The sequence below is a fragment of the Enhydra lutris genome, unplaced genomic scaffold, assembly GCF_002288905.1.
Source record: "Enhydra lutris kenyoni isolate GAN:26980312 unplaced genomic scaffold, ASM228890v2 scaffoldscaffold11, whole genome shotgun sequence".
In the NCBI taxonomy this organism is placed as follows: domain Eukaryota; kingdom Metazoa; phylum Chordata; class Mammalia; order Carnivora; family Mustelidae; genus Enhydra; species Enhydra lutris.
The window spans coordinates 38,962,753-38,981,532 of NW_019154095.1; the positions used below are offsets into that span (position 1 = coordinate 38,962,753).

An 18,780-nucleotide genomic window follows, 5' to 3' on the forward strand; every position below is an offset into this window, starting at 1 on the left:
TCCCTACATCACCGCGGCTGAAACTGCAGTTTCGCGTTAGCACTACGAGATTCCTCCCGCTCCCTCCCCGCTTGTCTTCATTTTTTTTTTTTTTTAAAGATTTTATTTATTTATTTGTCAGAGAGAGAGGGAGAGAGAGCAAGCACAGGCAGACAGAATGGCAGGCAGAGGCAGAGGGAGAAGCAGGCTCCCTGATGAGCAAGGAGCCCGATGTGGGACTCGATCCCAGGACGCCGGGATCATGACCCGAGCCGAAGGCAGCTGCTTAACCAACTGAGCCACCCAGGCGTCCCTTGTCTTCATTTTTTTAAGGGGGTGGTGGGGGCTGACACTTCCAGGGAGTGCGGCTGTGATTTATTCTTCTTGACACCGGGCCCCAAATCCTCCAGATAAAGGGGACGCAGCCCCAGGAAAGGAGGCGCGGCAATTCTTGTAAACAGTCCCTAAATAAATCCTGGCGGGGGCACGGGAAATTCCACCCCGTTAGAAGTCTAGGAAGCGGTGTGGAGTTCACCCCGGGAGGGCTCTGGTGAGGAAATCCCCATCTCCCCCGTCCCAGAAGCCGCAGCAGGTTCAAGTCCTGCGTAAAGCGAGGTGGGCGCGCTCCGGGTCATTTCAGAGGCACTCTCTTATCTCAGGGAGCGCCGCGTGTCCCAGGTGACTGGGGCCGTCTAGAAGCCGCACGCATTCCTCCCAGGGTCACCTGGGCGAGGATGAGGAGCTGCCCCGGGGCGGCCCCCACAGCGGCGGGTGCGGGGCGTAGTCTGGGCGGGCGCCCCCCCGCGGCTCCTTTAAGGGCGGGCCCGGCCCACGTGCTCCGTGACGTCAGAGCAGGAAGTGTTTGAGGAAGTCGCGCTGGGCCGGCAGGTTTAAGATTCCCGCATTTTAATGTCTGCGGGGAGGTGCCAGAGACCCCGGTTTCGCCGCCCCAGCCCCCGCCTCCCCCTCCCGGGGGAGCGGCTCCCCTGCCCCGCACTCCTGCCAACAGGTGAGTCCCCCGGGCGGCCGCGGGGGAGGGGCGGTGACACCTGCAGACCCCCGTCTGCTCTGCACCGGCGAGCTCGCGCCTCCCTCCTCCCTTGTGGCTCCCGAAGAAACTTCTGTGGAGTTTAAAAGTCGGGGTTTCCGGGCATACAAGCCTTTCCCTCGCGCGGGTTAGAGTGGGGAGGCCCGGGACAGCCCCTGCGGTTCCAGGTGGCCTCTTGGAGGTGGTGGCTTTGGGAGAGAGTCACGATGCGTTTGGACTGTGTGAAGACACACGTGACCGTAGGGAAACCCAGTGTTAGCCTCTGTCCCTGCCGCCTTGAGCGGAATGGGCGCGGAGCAGGGCGCCCCTTGCTGGAGTCCAGGCTGGGCTCCCCTCTCCGAGTTCGGGGGGTGTGGAGAAAGATCTCCTTCGAGTGACTTTCTTCCCCGTCTCCTTCCACCACAGCTGAGGTGGGGGTGCGGGAAGGTGAGAAAAACAAAAGTTCGCTGCCAAAACCCGCACACCAGACACCATCGTTTATTTACAAAAAGAAAACGGTCTCTCGCATGTTCTCTCTTACCTTCTCCATCTCCTTGAGTTTCACTTTTTTCTTAATGTTAATTAATCTTTGTCCCCCACACCAAATTGCTTACAGAGTTAGCACGGCATCAGTATGAGCTGGTCACCTTCTCTGCCAACCCAGACGTGTGGGGCCTGGGAGATGAAAGAACGACTCGGGACAGGGGGATTTGGAAACGTCATCCGGTGGCACAATCAGGTAGGGCCTCCGTGGGGCTGGGAAGGACAAAGGCGAGTAGGGGTGGTAGGCGAGGCGGAGAAGACAGGTTTCCCTCCAATCGCCTCTGCCCCACGCTGCTGGGTGGAGGGGATGGGCCTCACCTTTGGCCATGGGCTTGTTGGGAGAGCGTGAGAACCGGGAACTGGAAAGGGGCCTTCGATCTTCTGAGCTGACTCTAAGTTACTGATCTCCAAACTTTACTGACTATGCTCCCCAAGTAAATAGTAAAAATAGTTTAAGTTTTCAGACTCAGTTTTATGTATCTTAAATTATATCTGTGCTACCATCATGCTATCGTGTACTAATAATTGCATGTTACAAAACATACAAAAATAGAACAGTTTAAAGGATGGTTGTAGAAAAATATATTTAAGTGTTTAAAAAATCGGTTTAAAAATATTTCAAATATGTACTCATTATGATGCCTTCCCGGTATTGTTTGCAGTACTGCACAGCACAGAATATACAGATCTATATGAAAGTGAGATTTGGGCGCTTGGGTGGCTCAGTGGGTTAAGCCTCTGCCTTCTGCTGGGGTCATGATCTCAGGGTCCTGGGATTGAGCCCCAAATCTGGCTCTCTGCTCAGCGGGGAGCCTGCTTCCCCCTCTCTCTCTGCCTGCGTCTCTGCCTACTTGTGATCTCTCTCTCTCTGTCAAATAAATAAAACCTTAAATAAAAAAAAGAGAAAGTGAGAATTTTATCGTTAAGAATAGTGGATGAAAACCCATGTTTCAAAGAATTTTTATAATTTGGAGTTATTTGGGCCAATTTCTTTTTAGATCTGATTAGATCCTCATTGTTTTACTCCTGTGTCTGAAATGAGTTGCGTACAATATAGAAGTGTTAGTTCTTGCATATTCCTGTTTGCTTGTGCCGAAGTTCTCCGCAGGAATTTCTTTAGGTACTTGTCCATTTTATGAGAGTCATTTTATTGAAACTGGATAATACAGTCCATGATCTACCTAAGCCGGAGCCCCCGTCCACCAGTCCCTATGGAATGCTCATTTTCCTCTGTCTACCTCGAGGCCACAAGCGATGTGTTATCTTCTGAGAAATAAACTCAGGAGGCTGTCCTAAAGCTGATATCAGAAAAGCGTAATTTCTTTTTAATTTGTTTGGATTACAGTCTTGGGTCACGGTGGTGCACATACACCCAATTTGGAGACCACTGCTCTAGGGAACCCTCAGTCACCAAATAACTAAAGTTAGCTTCCTGACTCCAAAATAAGACCTGTGAAGTCCTTGATGGAAGGTACCTGCTTTTTTGATCAGGGGCTGGTGAGCCCCTTGTTGGACTGAAGGGATGGCAAATTGTGCACCGCTTCCCAGGAGCCAGCTGCATCAGCCCGCGGGAGAGTCATCAAGGCTGCTGGCCAGCCACAGGAGAACGTCGTTCCAGATAGCAATCTTCATCAGTTAGTTGGAAGACATTCTAGGCCCTGCCCTGAGTCTTGTCAGCTTTAAGTAGATGGAATGACCCCTCGAGGAATGTGGGAGCCAGAGCTGGAGGCAGAATACAGTTCTGGAGGTGGTCATTCCCACATTCAACTGGGAAACCAGAATTCCAGCAAACCCTATGGCAGAGCGGGCCACAGAAACACAACTGGCTCAAATGTGTTCTGGTCTGAGTATAACCATGGCCTTAGCATTACAACATAAGAGTCAGATCATTCTATGGCCATACATACATACCTGGGCTGGGCTGCTTCTAGAGAGGCCACAGCTTTTAGATTCTTGACCACAGCAACTGTCTTGCAGCAGCTGAACTAGATGTTTGGTTTCCCTCAAAAGGAATTCTGTCCAGCTGTGCCATGTGTCTGTCATCTCCAACTAAAATGGCCTCTGTCTGCTCTGTGAGTTTGGAGAGCTATTGTCAGATGGAATTTGTTCCTGACTTTATAGATACGGGCCTCAAAAAATGTGTGTGTGTGTGTATGTAGATTGGTCTTCTAAAATTACTACTTTCAAGTTCCTTCCCTTGTTCAAAAACCTTGTTTTTAATTTTTATTTTATTTTTTAATTGAAGTATAGTTGGCATTCACTTTTTTCCCTCTTTTTCTTTTTAATAATTTTTAAATTTTTTTATAAACATATAATGTATTATTAGCCCCAGAGGTACAGGTCTGTGAATCACCAGGTTTACACACTTCACAGCACTCACCATAGCACATACCCTCCCCAATGTCCATAACCCCACTACTCTCTCCCTACACCCCTCCCCCCGGCAACCCTCAGTTTGTTTTGTGAGATTAAGAGTCTCTTATGGTTTGTCTCCCTCCTGGTCCCATCTTGTTTCATTTATTCTTTTCATACCCCCCAAACCTCCCACGTTGCATCTCCACTTCCTCATTATCAGGGAGATCATATGATAGTTGTCTTTCTCCAATTGACTTATTCCGCTCAGCATAATACCCTTAGTTCCATCCACATCGTCGCAAATGGCAAGATTTCATTTCTTTTGAGGGCTGCATAGTATTCCATTGTATATATAGACCACATCTTCTTTATCCATTCATCTGTTGATGGACATCTAGGTTCTTTCCATAGTTTTGCTATTGTGGACATTGCTGCTATAAACATTCGGGTGCACGTGCCTCTTCGGATCACTATGTTTTTATCTTTAGGGTAAATACCCAGTAGTGGCATTCACTTTTATATTAGTTTTAGGTGTACAGTGTCGTGATTTGGTGATTCTGTACATTATACAGTGCTCACTGTGATATTGTCACCATCTGTCCCCATACCCATACATGATATCAACACCATCTGTCCACAAGTGTTGTTACAGTATTAGTGACTATATTTCTAATGCTGTACTTTTCATCCCCCCATGACTTACTTATGGTACCAAAAATTTGTATCTCTTAATTTCATCACCTGTTTCACCTATCCCCCAACTCTTTCCCTTCTGGAAACCACCAGTTTTCTGTATTTATGAGTCTGTTTCTACTTTTTTTTGTTTGTTTGTTCCTTCATTTGTTTTGTTTAGACTCCCCATGAAGTGAAATCATGTGACATTTTTTCCTCTAACTTATTTTACTTAGCATAATACTCTTTATGTCCATCCATGTTGTCTCAAATTGCAAGACTACATTCTTTTTTATGGCTGAGTAATATCCCATTGTGTATGTGTGTATATATATCTATATCTATATCTATATCTATATCTATCTATCTATATATCCCTTTACATATATGCCACATCTTCTTTATCTATTCATCTGTTGATGGACCCTTGGGTTGCTTCCCTGTCTTGGTTGTTATAAATAGTGCTGCAGTAAACATAGGGGTGCATGTATTAGTGTTTTCAAATTGGTGGTTTTGTTTTCTGTGATTGAATACACAGCAGTGGAATTATTGGATCATGTGATAGTTCTGTTTTTAAGTTTTTGAGGAACCTCCACTCTGTTTTCCACAGTGGCTGCATCAGTTTACATTCCTACTAACAGTGTATGAGGTTTCCCCTTTCTTCACATCCTCGCCAACACCTATTATTTCTTCTCTTTTTCATTCTAGCCATTCTGACAGGTGTGAGGTGATATCTCATTGTGGTTTTGATTTGCATTTCCCTGATGATGAGTGATGTTGAGCATCTTTTCATGTGTCCGTTTTCCATTTGTATGTCTTTGGAGAAATGTCTATTTAGGTCTTCTGCCCTTTTTTTTTTTTTTTTTTTAAGATTTTATTTATTTATTTGACAGAGAGAGAGAGGTCACAAGTAGGTGGAGAGAGATGGGGAAGCAGGCTCCCTGCCGAGCAGAGAGCCCAATGCGAGGCTGGATCCCAGGACCCTGAGACCACGACCTGAGCAGAAGGCAGAGGCCCAACCCACTGAGCCACCCAGGCGCCCCACTTCTGCCCATTTTTTAACTGGATTATTACTTTTTTTGTGTGTTGAGTTGTGTAAGTTCTTTTTATATTTTGCATACTAATCCCTTATTGGATGTATCATTTGCGAATATCTTCTCCCTAGTTTGCCTTTTCATTTTGTTGATCATTTTTCTTTCTTTTTTCTTTTCTTTAATCTGTATTTTTTAAAAGCCAAATTCACATCATTCTGCTGTTTGAGGCCTCTTCACAGTCTGGCCTCACCCCGTCTTTCTAGCATTACCTCCTCTCGTTGACTCCCAACAAGTTGGTTGGCTGAGCCTTCTCTGGGACAAGCCTCTGCTTCCTGGACAGCTTTATGTGCTTCTGCCCATTCCTCCAGGATCAGCTCCAGACCACCTCCTCAATAAACCTCCCATGGACTCCTTCATTCTATAAAAATTAGTTCTTCCGTTGAATTCCCCAGCTCCAATCATTAGGCATGCTTCATATCCTGCCCTTTTGTCTGTGTATAGGAATGTATCTTGTCATGGCTCTAAGTTCCTGGTCAGCCAGGGCCCTGTGTGGCTTTGGCTTTCTTTCAGTTCCCCCATAGCAATTTTCTTTATGTTATACATGTGTTAGGTGCGTAAAGTCATTCACTTTCCTTAAAGATCTTTTTGGAAAAGGGAAAGAGCTATTAATCAGTCATTACAAATGTAAGCTCCTAACTCTCATAAGTCTGACGCAGGAGAGGGGCTCACGGCAGTGATACCTTATACCAGAAGGTGTGATCAGTCTGGAGGTCGGGGCGGGGGCAGGGGGAGGCTTCTTCAAGGAAGTGGCACTTAAGTGCAGATCTGAGTTATTGGTAGAAGGTAGCCAGGCTTTGCCGGTCTAAGAACGTGGGAGGAGAGTTCCAGGAAGAGGGAGCAGCCTATTCAAAACCCCTGTGCTGGGGCAGGTCTTGGCAAGCAGGTGGAATAGAAAGGTCAGCAGGACCAGAAGGGAGGACAAAGGGAGCTAGGTGCAGGGGAGGCTGCTACGTAGAAAGTGACAGTGGGACCCTGCTAAGAGCTTTTGGTTTTTATCTGAAGAGCAACAGGAAGCTGTTGGAAGGGGGTCTACTCTGACTGTGGGAAGAGTTTGGAAGGGGCCCAGGCAGTGATGTGCTGGGAAGTCGGCTCTCCAAAATATCATCCAGAGTGGTAGGGTTTACCTGTTTCCACGGAGTAACTACTCCCACCATGGCTTGTTTCAAGCCACTGACAGTTTAATGAGCACGTCTCACCGAATTCCTGAGTATTTAACAATCCGCTCGCAGAAGAGCTGGTACCAGGACACCACTGGCACCCCCTATCACGTGGGTTTTGGAGATTGGACAAGTGAGGGATTGGATGGGGCTGATGGTGGTTGGCGATGGAGAGAAGTGGGCAGATCTAAGAGCTATTTTAGGACTTAGTGGGGGAGTGGAAGGTGAGGGCTGAGGGAGCAGGAGGAGTCAAGTTTCACAAGTACCTAGTGAAACCTTGCTGATGAACCTGGCTCAGTTGGGGAAGCTCTCCGTCACCCTTCTGGGTTGTTCCTGGGGTGGTGGGGGGCAAACTCTTAGGTCTCCTGTAGGTTCAGTTCTTTAGCTGATGTCCAAGATCAGAACAGGAGTAGTGTCTTCTTTGGTGGATGTCCCAGTGTTCAGAGTCTCGAAGAAAGCTAGTGGGATAAGTGGTTTTGACAACTTAACTCCAGTCAGTATATAATAATTATACTTCTCAACAGTGTACATTTCCTAATAGCACATATATTTTATCTTGTCTACAAGAGAGACATTTTAGTTTATCACAAGAACAATTGCATAAAAGAGTCTAGGTATTGGTATTCTCAGTCACATAAATGATGCCTAGTAATCAGACCTATCATTTATCGAGAACCTACCATGTGCCATCAATGGGCTAGGTATTTTACATGTTTTATCTTCAGTCTGCATAACCCTAAAAGAAAGAACTATTACCTTTTATGGTTTTTAAGTTTATTTATTTAAGTAATCTCTACACTCAAAGCGGGGCTGGAACTCATGATCCAAGATCAAGAGTCCCACATTCCTCCAACTGAGCCTGCCTGTTGTCTTTATTTCTGTTTACCCCTGAGGAAATTGAAGCACAGAGAGGTTAGGTCATTTACCTGAAGAGGCTAAGCTAGGAAGTGAAGAGCTGGAATCTGAAAATCCCAACTTCCTGCTTTCCCCACTGTGGCTTGTGGCTTTTCCATGGCGGGCGATCGAAGCTTATGGACAACCCTAGAACATTTTCAGTTCTCTTCAATCAGTCTAAAACATTTTGAAGGGGCACCTGGGTGGCTCAGTGGGTTAAAGCCTCTGCCTTCGGCTCAGGTCATGATCTCAGGGTCCTGGGATCGAGCCCCGCATCGAGCTCTCTGCTCAGTGGGGAGTCTGCTTCCCCTCTCTCTCTGCCTGCCTCTCTGCCTACTTGTGATCTCTCTCTCTGTCAAATAAAGAAAAAAAAAGTTGCTTTTAAACCATTTTGAAGCACTAAGGGAAAAACTCTCATTTGGAAGACAAGATGTATAAATCTTTCTAAAACAAATATTTCTTAGTGAGGAAGGGCAGTGTACCAAATGCCCTTATCCCTGTTTCCCTGAGTTTTTGGAATCTGTTACCAAGCATGGGCCTTGGCAGTCCTTGCCGCATCTGAACTGCCTTAAATCCTCAGCCGGGGGGTCAGCACAAACCATTTATCAGTATGGTCTAGATAGGCTGATGTTTTCAACAAGACCTTTGTTAAATACAGAAGAAGAAGAAAAAGATGACCCGGGTGACCTCAGCCTGCAGCCCCTTTTGGGAATAAGGGGGAAAACCACATGACTCCCAGTCACCCATACCTGGGTTCCATTCCTGGCTCTGTTTCTTACCAGCTTCATGACTTTGAGCCCAACTCCCCCCTTGGATTTTTGAGGATGCTAAGATATTGATCTCCTTGGCTCTCAGCATGTCGAAGCATGAAATAGGGCCGCTGCTTTCTGAAAGGATCTGGACATGTCCCAGGATGCCTTGCACTATTCTCTGTGCACTTTGCTGTGAAAGAGGCTGGGAATTGCTGCCTGGTTTCCCAAAGGACGCCCGTGAGGATGACATGAGGTAATGTACGGAGTGGCTCGTGTAAAGCTCTAAGAGGCACGGTGTCATTAATGATCTCTTCTACGAAGTGGTACCGACTTTGACTTGTTTCCTCACTGGACAAGATTAAGCTCACTTCAGCTTATGTGTGTGTTTTGGAAGTGGTAAAGACCTCAGTCAGTTCACTAAGAATGTATTGTACACAGACCCAGGTCCACTGGGGGAAAAAAGAAACGACTTTGTCTTCAGTGTGCTTATGCTCTGAGGAGGTAAAATGAATGCTCCGCCGTCTATGAAATAGGTCTATATGGGCACCAAATTGTGCAGAGATATGAATGACTGCTGTTTATTGAGAGTGTCCTGTGCCAGCTGTGCTCGCTGCTTTATCCATATTCTCTCTTGAGTGTTCAGGGGAGAGGGAAGGCTTCTTGAGGAAACGGAACTTGAGCAGAATCTTGGAAGGAGATGGACTGTAGAGAGTCTGAAGAGAAGACAAATCAAATGGGTAGAATAACATCAACACAAGGCCAGAGAAGGGAAATGCTGCTGCTGTAATTTGCTCAAGGCTCACGCTGTATCGGGCACTCCATCCCGTTTTGACGGAGGGGTAGCGTTCCCTCTCCCTCTTCTGGATAAAGGCCCAGAAGCTAAACTAGCGGGCTCAGTGTCCCACATACAGCAGGTGAAGGATGAAGGAGTTACACCCTGACCTCACCCCACAAGCCTCTGTCGGTGAGTTTGGAGGCCACTGTGCGTGTTGGCTGTTTACACCAAAGGGAGTGGGTTGAACTCGGAGATTTCTCAGCATAGACTGGTCAGTGTGGTTGAGTCAGGGGTGAAGCTATAGTCAGAGACCCTGTGCCTTTTGACTCTCAGGCCTGAGTTCTGTCCCGAGGATCTCTCTAGGCCTAGCTCTGTACTTCCTCTCTGAAGTTCATCTTGGAGGGCAGGGCCTGAGAAGGAACGAGCTGGTTATTACTAATTAGCCCCTTTTACCACAGTGGCCTGTTGGATGGTTGCCACGGTAACAGGAGACAGGTTTCCCAGCCAAGAGTTTGAATGGACCTCTTGGCTTTCAGCCTGTTTCCCCTCCTCGTGTGAAGAAGGCTAGCTTTGGGAAGCTGGGCCAGCTCCTGAGTGGACTGGCCTCCAACTCACTTGTACTGTCATGCTTTCTGGTAGCTCTCAGCCATCTGAGGAGGTACCCCCCCCACACACACATTTTATACACAAGTTTTATGTTTTCATGTACAAAAGAATCACAGACTTGAGGGACCTTCATGATAAATTGTATTCACTGTGGCTAACACTGTTGCCCCCTGTCTTCATTTTCTCAAAATACAAACCGATTTTAAATTTTCTCCCACACCAGGAGTCCACTTACCAGAAGTTGGAGGCTGATACAGTTTGGGCCAAGTCTAGGTCTCCACAGAACTGAGCTAAAACTCAAGGATGTTCCAACCCAAATAAAGAAAGTCATCCGCTGCTATTGGTGTTTCATTGCTAGTGAAGATCAAACTCCCCAGGCTTTCAAAACCGGTATTTTTAGTCTGTTTTTGAACTGTTTAATTGAATTTTGCTTTCTAGAGCCGGTATGTTTTTAGCAACAGAAAGTCATTGTGTTTGGGTTTCTGTTTCAAATGAAATATTACTCATGGAAAACTGGAATGTTTTAGAATACTGCCTCAAGGCCTGCTGTATAAGAAAAGTTTAAGTGTGTTTGTATCTGTGTGAGACATTCCCAAGCCCCGGAAATTGTTAGGATTTCCCCTGCAACGGTAGGACTAAGCTGAGCTGTCCATAAATAGAAAGTGACTTTTGGTGTCTGTGCGCATTTAGTCCACAATGTGTTTAGTATTCATATTGGGAAGTTCACTTCTTAGTTTGCATCAGGATACTGAGGCTGATATCAAATCTTCAATCTTTAATATCAGTCTTCGATATCGACATCTATTCCTGGACTCTGGGTTGGACCGGGTAACAGCTATGTGTCAGATCCAGTGTTTGTGTTGAACAGATCACAATTGTCTACAATTATCCAATGTGTAGATAGATTACCTAAAATATGTTCTAAATCACTTAATAAATCTACCTCTGGGGTCTATTTGTCATTTTTTATGAAGGAAGCATACTGTCTGTGGTAGGCAGAATAATGGCCCCTCCCAAAGATGGCTTCGTCCTAACCCCTGAACCTGTCAGTATGTTAGGGCACCATGGCAAAGGGGAATGAAGGTTGCTCATTGGCTGACATTAGGTGGGAAGATTATCCCATACTGTCTGGGTCAGCCCAGTGTGGTCATGAGGGGCTTAAAAGTGGAAGAGGGAAGGGCGCCTGGATGGCTTACTGGGTTGGGTGTCTGCCTTTGGCTCAGGATGTGATCCCAAGGTCCTAGCCTTGCACTGGCTCCCTGCTCAGCAGTGACCCCCCTCCCCCTCCTCCCCGCTATCCTTTTGCTATCTCTGTCCCTATCTCTGTCTCTCTTAAATAAAGTCTTTATTTTTTTTTTTAAGATTTTATTTATTTATTTGAGAGAGAGAGAGACAGTGAGAGAGAGCATGAGATGTGAGAAGGTTAGAGGGAGAAGCAGACTCCTTGTGGAGATGGGAGCCCCATGCGGGACTCAATCCCGGGACTCCAGGATCACAACCTGAGCCGAGGGCAGTTGCTTAACCAACCAACCCAGGTGCCCCTTAAATAAAGTCTTTAAAATAAAGTGGAAGGGGTGTCTGGGTGGCTCACTCGTTAAGTGTCTGCCTTTGGCTCAGATCATGAACCCAAGGTCCTAGGATGGAGCCCTGCATCAGGCTCCTTACTCAGCAGGGAGCCTGCTTCTCCCTCTCCCACTCCCCCTACTTGTGTTCCCTCTCTCACTGTCTCTATCAAATAAATAAAATAAGATAAAATAAAGTAAAATGAAATGTATCTTTAAAAAAAAAGTGGAAGAGGGAGGCAGGAGAGTCAGTGTAAAGTAATGCAATGTGACAGGAGTTAGCTGGTCGTTGCTGACTTTGGGCATGGAGGGAGGGACCCTGAGCCAAAGAATGCAGGCAGCTTCTAGAAGCTGGAAAGGTCAAGGAAATGTATTCTTCCCTAAAGTTTCCAGAAAAGACCACGGCCCTGCTGACGTCTTGATTTTAGCTCAGTGAGATCTGTACCAGACTTCTGACCTCCAGAACTGTAAGGACATAAATTTGGGTCTTAAGCCACTAAGTTTGTGGCAATTTGTTAATAGCAGGAGTAAAACAAAGCAAAAAACTAACACACTGTTCTGTATACTGAAGTTAAAATAGGTGCAGATCTTTAAATATCTTGATTTAAGCTCTGAGTCATTCTGAGATAACAGACCAAGAGTTGCATTATCTTGTTCTAAACTGTTACTTATCAGACTGTCCATCAAAACATTACCTGCTGAAGGGACTCCCTCGGCCCTGTGACCTTGTTTGACACTTGGCCCTTCAGTTTAGAACTGTGCAGTCGAGTCTCAGTTTCCATTTGATCCCACCTGACCGAAGACCAGCATGTCCAGTGGCATGTCAGTGCCGCTACTGATGAAGTTACCCTAGAAGTGGGCGAAAACGTTTGAGTCCGAACACTCAGGGGAAATGAAACTTGAAAGCAAATTTAAATCTGTTTGAGAACCGACAGGAATTGGGAAGTTCATATATAGGGGGTGTAACATTTTGTGAGATTGAATACCAGTCTGTACATCGATGAAGAAACAGAATTTTCACATGTTCCCTAACTTGTGAAAAGTACTAGATGGATTTCTACCGAGTTCACTTGTTACAACTATACTGGTTGGTTCACTAGCAACAGGATTTATGAGTTTTGAAGAGGTCAGCTCTTCAGAGAGTGCCTCGGATCTGGGCCAAATATTGGGGTTCTGATAGCAGTGTGTGAACCGTCTGTCAGGACCCGGTTACCAAAGCACGCTGCCACGGGCTGCACCAAGGAGTGTGTCGTTACAAAAGCAGGCATGTGGCTGCCGCGTGGGTGGGCCTTAAAAGAAGCCATCCCCAAAGTCCCCATATCGTGGGATTCCATCTGTGAGACGTTCAGAACAGGCGAATCCATAAAGGTAGGGGGTTGCCTTTGCTCAAGGGGCTGGGGGAAGAGTGACTGCTCGCGGATATGGGGTTTCCTGGGGGGGGGGGTTGATGAACATGTTCTAAAATTGATGTGTGGCTTTGGTTGCGTTACGCTGACCATACCCCCATACCCGTGCGCTGCACACCATAAATGGATCAGTGGTGCGGTGCGTGAATTATATTTCAGTAGCGCTGTTAAAAAAAGGAAAAAGTAGGCGCGCGAAGTAACTGCGTGACATGCGGCAGCAGTGTCAGGCTTCGGTAGAAGCTCCTTCTGCGAGCATGTGGAGGTGTTGCATCTGCTCTCTGGCATCCGAGCTGGGAGAGGCAGAAAATGGTTCCACCGTGTTTCTGAAGCTTCTCTTTCGCGCATGTCGGATTTAGGGATTGGTCTATCAAGCAGTGACTTGGTGGTTTTATTTGACAACTTTTGCTCATGGTTGGAGACTTCGTTTTCCTTTTTCTTACTGGGTGGGTGTGTGTTCCTGCAGGGATCATGGCCAGTCTGGTAAATGCGTGCCCGCGTTGCAGTTCTGCTGCTGCGAGACCGCCGTGTGCACGCAGGAGGGCTGCCACAGTTCTCTCTGTGTCTTTTCTAAGATTGTATTTATTCATTAGAGAGAGGGCGAGAGGGAGGGAGAGAGAGATGCAAGCAGGGGGAGTGGCGGAGAGGGTGAGGGAGGAAAAGAATCTTGAGCAGACTACCCACTGAGCCCAGAGCCCTGCGATCATAACCTGAGAGGCAACCCTGAGTCTGACCCTCAACCAGCTGAGCCACCTGGGTGGCCCTTGCAGCACTGTATGAATTGCTCCAGTTAGAAGAATGAAGATTCTTTTTGGGATGCATTTTCCTAAAATGATAAAACTAAGAAAATGGTCTGTCACGGCCTCTAGGATACCGTCTTCAGTTGGGCAAGTAGTAGAATTCTGGTACTGTTCTGCTGTCTTTTCTAGTGAAAGGATCCTGCAGGCGTGGCTCTCCCCCAGTCATAGGGCTGTTAGGGAGGTCATTCGCCGCTGTGCGGACACTGAACATACAGGATGCTGGTAAAGTCTGCTTGCTCACTGACGGCGGGCCCGGCTTCCAGGCCCCTGCCACCAGAGGCATGGCTAGGGCCACCCAGTATGCCTCAGCCATCCTGGAGGCCCCTGGGGGCCTGAGGAGGTAGCAGCAGTACATGGTTGCCCCCTGTGGTGGGCTGAGCACTGGAGGCCAGAGCCACTGTCCCTGCTGCCTCCAGCACTGTAGCTGTAGGGCTCGCCCCTTTCAGTCTGTGTCCTGGGGCTTCTTGGTGCTGCCTAGAGGACCAAGGAAAAGGGATGAGTTATCCTCAGGACCCAGGCAGTCAGTGAATTATTCAGAAATGTTTTACGGATTGCCTTCCCTTCCATTCACAAAATCTCCACTGAGGGTATCGTGCTAGTTACTGGAGAAGAGCTTAACGTGCATGAAGATAAGCCTGTAATTTAACCAAGAAAAGAGAAGATAATACTGTGACTCTACAGAACATAAGTTTTTGGTAGCTGTGTGTGTGAAGGAGTGGCCTGTTTGGAGAGCAGAGCAACAGCCCCTTGAGGTGGGCCCCGCAGCGCCTGCGCTCCCACACAAGCAAGAGCGCAGACCCGAGAAGCAGGGGACTGGACAGGCGGTCTGATCCAGCCGCAGTGTCCGATGGCTGGGGACCTCTCGGGAGAGTGGCTGAAAAGCCAGGGTGAGCCAAGCTGCAGGGGATCTTAACGCCGGGCTTCTTGCGTGACCTGGGTCTGCTCTGCTCTCCGCAGTGTTACTGAACACCTGCTAAGGGCTGGACACTGCTGGCTGCTGAGCTTCAGGATAGCCCCGAAAGGTGCCTGTAGGCATTCTTATTTTACAGATGAAGAAACTGAGTCCGACCAAATGCTCTGCCCCAGGTCACAGAGCTAGTAAACGCTAAATTGAATCATCCTCCGTGTTCCAGCTACTATGCTAGGTTTGCCTTCTCTCTAGAGAGATGAAACTCTTGCATGATCTATGAAGGCAGTGTGGCAGCAACTATTAGGTTGAATCACAGGCAAGTGCCATTGATGGCAAGTGCCATTGGGTCAGACTGGTCAATACCGGCAGTGTCCTGTGGTTCTGTCTAGCAGCCGGGGCTCAGAGAAGTGAGAGATCTCTTTGGCAGGAGTGGTGAGCAGAGGTTTCATGGAGGAGGTGGAAACCAAACAAGGCGTTGGTGTAGACTCTGGTTGGCTAGAAGGGGGAAAGTCCGGGAAGAGGTGGGGGTGTGGAGGTGAGCCTCAGAGGCTGGCAAGTGACTTGGGGACATCTATCAGAGGATACATATGTGGGCCTCGGGATCCCGGAGGTCCCACGATCCATGCTTTAGGCCCTAAGGAGACAATTTCATATTCGACTCCTGGCTTTCTCGGTGGGCTTGGTCATGAGTTCTGCTCATCCCCTCCCTGTGCGTGCTCTCTCTGCAGGAAACAGGTGAGCAGATTGCTATCAAGCAGTGCCGGCAGGAGCTCAGCCCCCGGAATCGAGAGCGGTGGTGCCTGGAGATCCAGATCATGAGAAGGTGAGGGCCCATCACTGCAGGGGGACGAGGAGACTGCGGGAGCTGAGGGGCCTTGGGACACTGCTGTGAAGTTGGAGGGAAGCCCTCTGAGCTTGAGGATCTGGAGCGACAGCCCCACCTGTTGCATCTGGAAAAGTCATAAATCTTAGTCCTGAGCTCAATCAGGGTTAACAGATGACTTGTAGAGGAATGGCCCTTAGAGTCCAACTCTGGGCTTTCTCGGGGGCTTTTGCTCAGTTTTATTTCTTATATTAAATAATTTAAAATAGCCATCACTGTGACTTTATCTTTGTCACGGCAGAGATGCTCTTTTTCCCTGTATTTCTGGTACCAAGGCGGTGTGTGGCTCTCCACTGCTGTGAACCGATGACAGATATTTACTCCCCCAGTGTGGGGACAGGGGTGGTCTGTCAGGCCCTGGATGGGCGCTGTCCTCCCAGGTAGTGAGGGGTTTAGGTAAGCATTTAGCAACCTAGTTCTTCTAAGGCCTCAAACAGGTGCTCCCTTCGTGAACTTCTTAAAAGGGAGGCATCGCCTTGTTTCCACACGCGCACACATGTGCACACACACACACCCCATCCCTGCTTGAATGGCCTGAGGTTGGAAGTCCTTCTACTTCCTGTGCTTTTCAGAGCAGTTTTGAAGTTCAGTGAGGACTTGGTATGGGGCACTCTAAAGAAAATTTAGTTGCACCTGAGGCCCTCACAGTCCTTGAGCTCACGGTGCTGAAAGTAGAGCTGGGTGAACGCTAACGGACCCAGCGCCGAGGTGACTAGTCCGTGCCTGACCTCCGCTAGGACTGACCTCGGCTAGTCCGGGCCTTTGTTGTAAAGCTTTGCTGAGACACGGACGGAGCAGGGAGCAGGGAGCAGGTTTGAGCCAGAGCCTGGGTTTTTCCCTCACTGCTGTCTCCTTCCTAGGCTGAACCACCCCAATGTGGTGGCTGCCCGGGACGTCCCCGAGGGGATGCAGAGCTTGGCTCCCAATGACTTGCCCCTCCTGGCCATGGAGTACTGCCAGGGAGGAGATCTCCGCAAGGTGAGGCTTCTGGGGTGGCTGGACGCAGGGTGGCTGGGTGCAGCCTGTCTGGGCAGAGAGCAGCGGGGATGACTTTTGCCCCCTTCCTCGTCAGGAAGCTCAGGCAGCCATGGTGCCTGCGGCGGGCTTGCTTTTCCTTCCCAGATGCCCCTCTTCTGTGCTCAGGGTGGGGCAATGTGCGTGATGTGAATCAAGGGACTGAATCAGAAGCTCTTACGGGAAAAGTCAGGGAGGGGCTCTCTGAATGTATGTCCTGCACAGTGATTCCTGAAATGACAAGAAAAAATCACCAGGTTTGGAGGATGGGGAAAGACTGGACCAGTTCCAAAACAAACTTTCTTTCCCTGGGCATGTTAGGGCCACCGCCATCCTTCAGCGTACACGTCACCACTGTGCTTATGGGGAGGGGTTCTGTCCCCCAGATGTGGCCCCACTACAGACAGGGTCACAGAGTGGAGCAGGAAGGGAGCCGGCTTAGTAAGCAGGGAACTGGGCTGATGTTCCAGAGCCACCACTGACTCACCATCTGGCCGTTCGTCCCTCTAGCGCGTTTACTTCCCCTTACCAGAGCACGTCCTGCAGGGTCGGTGCCTGCAGCCCTTCCTTGTCTCAGAGACGGTCGTGCCTGGCCCCCTCCCTAGCGTGGCCTCCAACGCGTTTATACAGCCTGCTTTTGTACTTGGCCTTGTTGGATTTTCCACATCCCTGTGATGCTGGTACCACGTGAAGGCTGTAGACCATGGCCCAGGCTGGTGAGGCGAGTTACCAGGCCTGGTGCAGCTGCAGTGTGGAAGAGCTTGGGTCACAGCCCACGGGATGCCGACTGCAGGCCCCCTCTCCACCCAGGATGCTGAAGAATGCCACATAGGAGGAAGCAAAATAAAAGTTGTCTCTGGACAGCGAAGTTGTTTTTGTGTTGAAAAAGAGGTTGCTCTTAGTGCACATCTCCCGAACTCTTCACTCTAGAAGGGTCACGGTATTAAGGGGGGGTCGGGGGGATGGGAAGCAGGATACCCAGGCACTTCTTCTGTCTTGACATGGCAGTTTCTTGGACCTAGCTTCGTGTGCTGTTTCCATTACTATTCTGGCCCCTTCCGCTTTCTTTTTGTAGAGGAAACTTTCCACAAGGGTTCTTCTCCTGAGTGGCTTTCTCCTGCCACGTGAGCTAGGCAGGTCGCGGGAGTGGCACAGCAGGATGTGAACAGCCATTGGCATGACCGACAAGCTGGGGACTGATAACGGATGAGAAATGGGGAAGTTGATAATGCTTCACTTTTATTCTTTATTTTCCTAACCTTTGACAACCATCCAATTACTGAATGTGGTTCTTTAAAATGGGAGATAGAGTCATGTTGTTGCAGTGGAATGGGTGGTTCTTGGAGGGCAGCATGGGAGTTGGTGGGATGTGACCTGATTACGGAGGGCTCAGAAGCCCGGCAGAGAACTTGAGACTTGATCTTGCAGGCAGCAAAGAGCCAAGTCAGCCAGGGAAGAAGGTGACGCACACTGTAGCATGACTGACCCGCCACGGGGCACAGGATGACCTGGGGGAGGCAGGAAGCCCTTGCACTCTGAGGGGCCCCTGTCCGTGGGGCTGGCCCCCCATGGCAGGGGGTAGGGTGGGTAGCGCAGGGAGGGCACCGCTGCCCACAGTGCCTGGGACCTCTGTTCTCCAAATGAGGGAGCCTATCTTTCCCTCCTCTCAAGAGTTCAAAGCCTCCTCCCCTGGGCACCAAGAGACCAGCTAGGCCAGCGCTTGAGCAAAGGTAGAAGCCAAAACTGATGAAAAGAGTGAAATCTGTATGCCCAGCTCACAAAACGGGCTCTTCAATGTTCTTGAATATAAATGTTCCTTAATGACTATAACCCTCAGCTGGGAAGTTATCTTCTCCATTGTTTTCATTTGAGGCCAGCCGCCAGCCTCGGACTGAGCCGGGGCTGGGAGGGCAGAGAGGGCGAGTGTTTGAGCTCAGGCCTCAGCTGCATATCCCAGGGCCGCGCTAGAGTGGCTGTGTGAGCAGGCCTCACGGAAGCCCTCCGGTCTCGGGCTCCTCACCTGTGAGGTGCAGATGCCGACCTCCCTTGGTGGCAGTGGGAGCTCAGCCTCTATGTAGGTAGAGCTTCACTGAGCTAAACTGTGCAGAGGTTTGCTGGGTCCCAAGCACGTAGTAAGCGCTCATTAAGTACTCCCCCATCATCATCCCACTGGCCATGCTGGGGGAATGGTCAGAGCGTGTTGTTTACTGAGTGCCTTCCACCCCGCCCTCTGTGGGATTCTCAGGAGCACCAGTCCCCCGGTGGCGGAGCGAGGCCTCTGGCCTGCCTCCCTCAGAATGGCAGCTCAGGTGAGCCTGCAAAGCCCTCCTCTTAGAATGACTCAGACACCTCAC

The 18,780-nt window shown here is 49.0% G+C and overlaps 1 protein-coding gene across 2 annotated transcripts in view; it reads left to right on the top strand.

The window, feature by feature from the left end:
• Positions 1 to 943: 943 nt before the first annotated feature.
• LOC111144397 (inhibitor of nuclear factor kappa B kinase subunit beta) overlaps positions 944 to 18,780 on the top strand; it is a 60,253-nt gene continuing 42,416 nt past the window's right edge. For both annotated transcript variants that reach the window (XM_022498666.1, XM_022498667.1), the window contains exons 1-4: positions 944 to 988; positions 1,623 to 1,745; positions 15,258 to 15,352; positions 16,273 to 16,390. In XM_022498666.1, the coding sequence (XP_022354374.1) occupies positions 1,641 to 1,745; positions 15,258 to 15,352; positions 16,273 to 16,390 (318 nt within the window). In that variant the 5' untranslated portion in view covers positions 944 to 988; positions 1,623 to 1,640. The remainder of the gene's footprint in view (positions 989 to 1,622; positions 1,746 to 15,257; positions 15,353 to 16,272; positions 16,391 to 18,780) is intronic.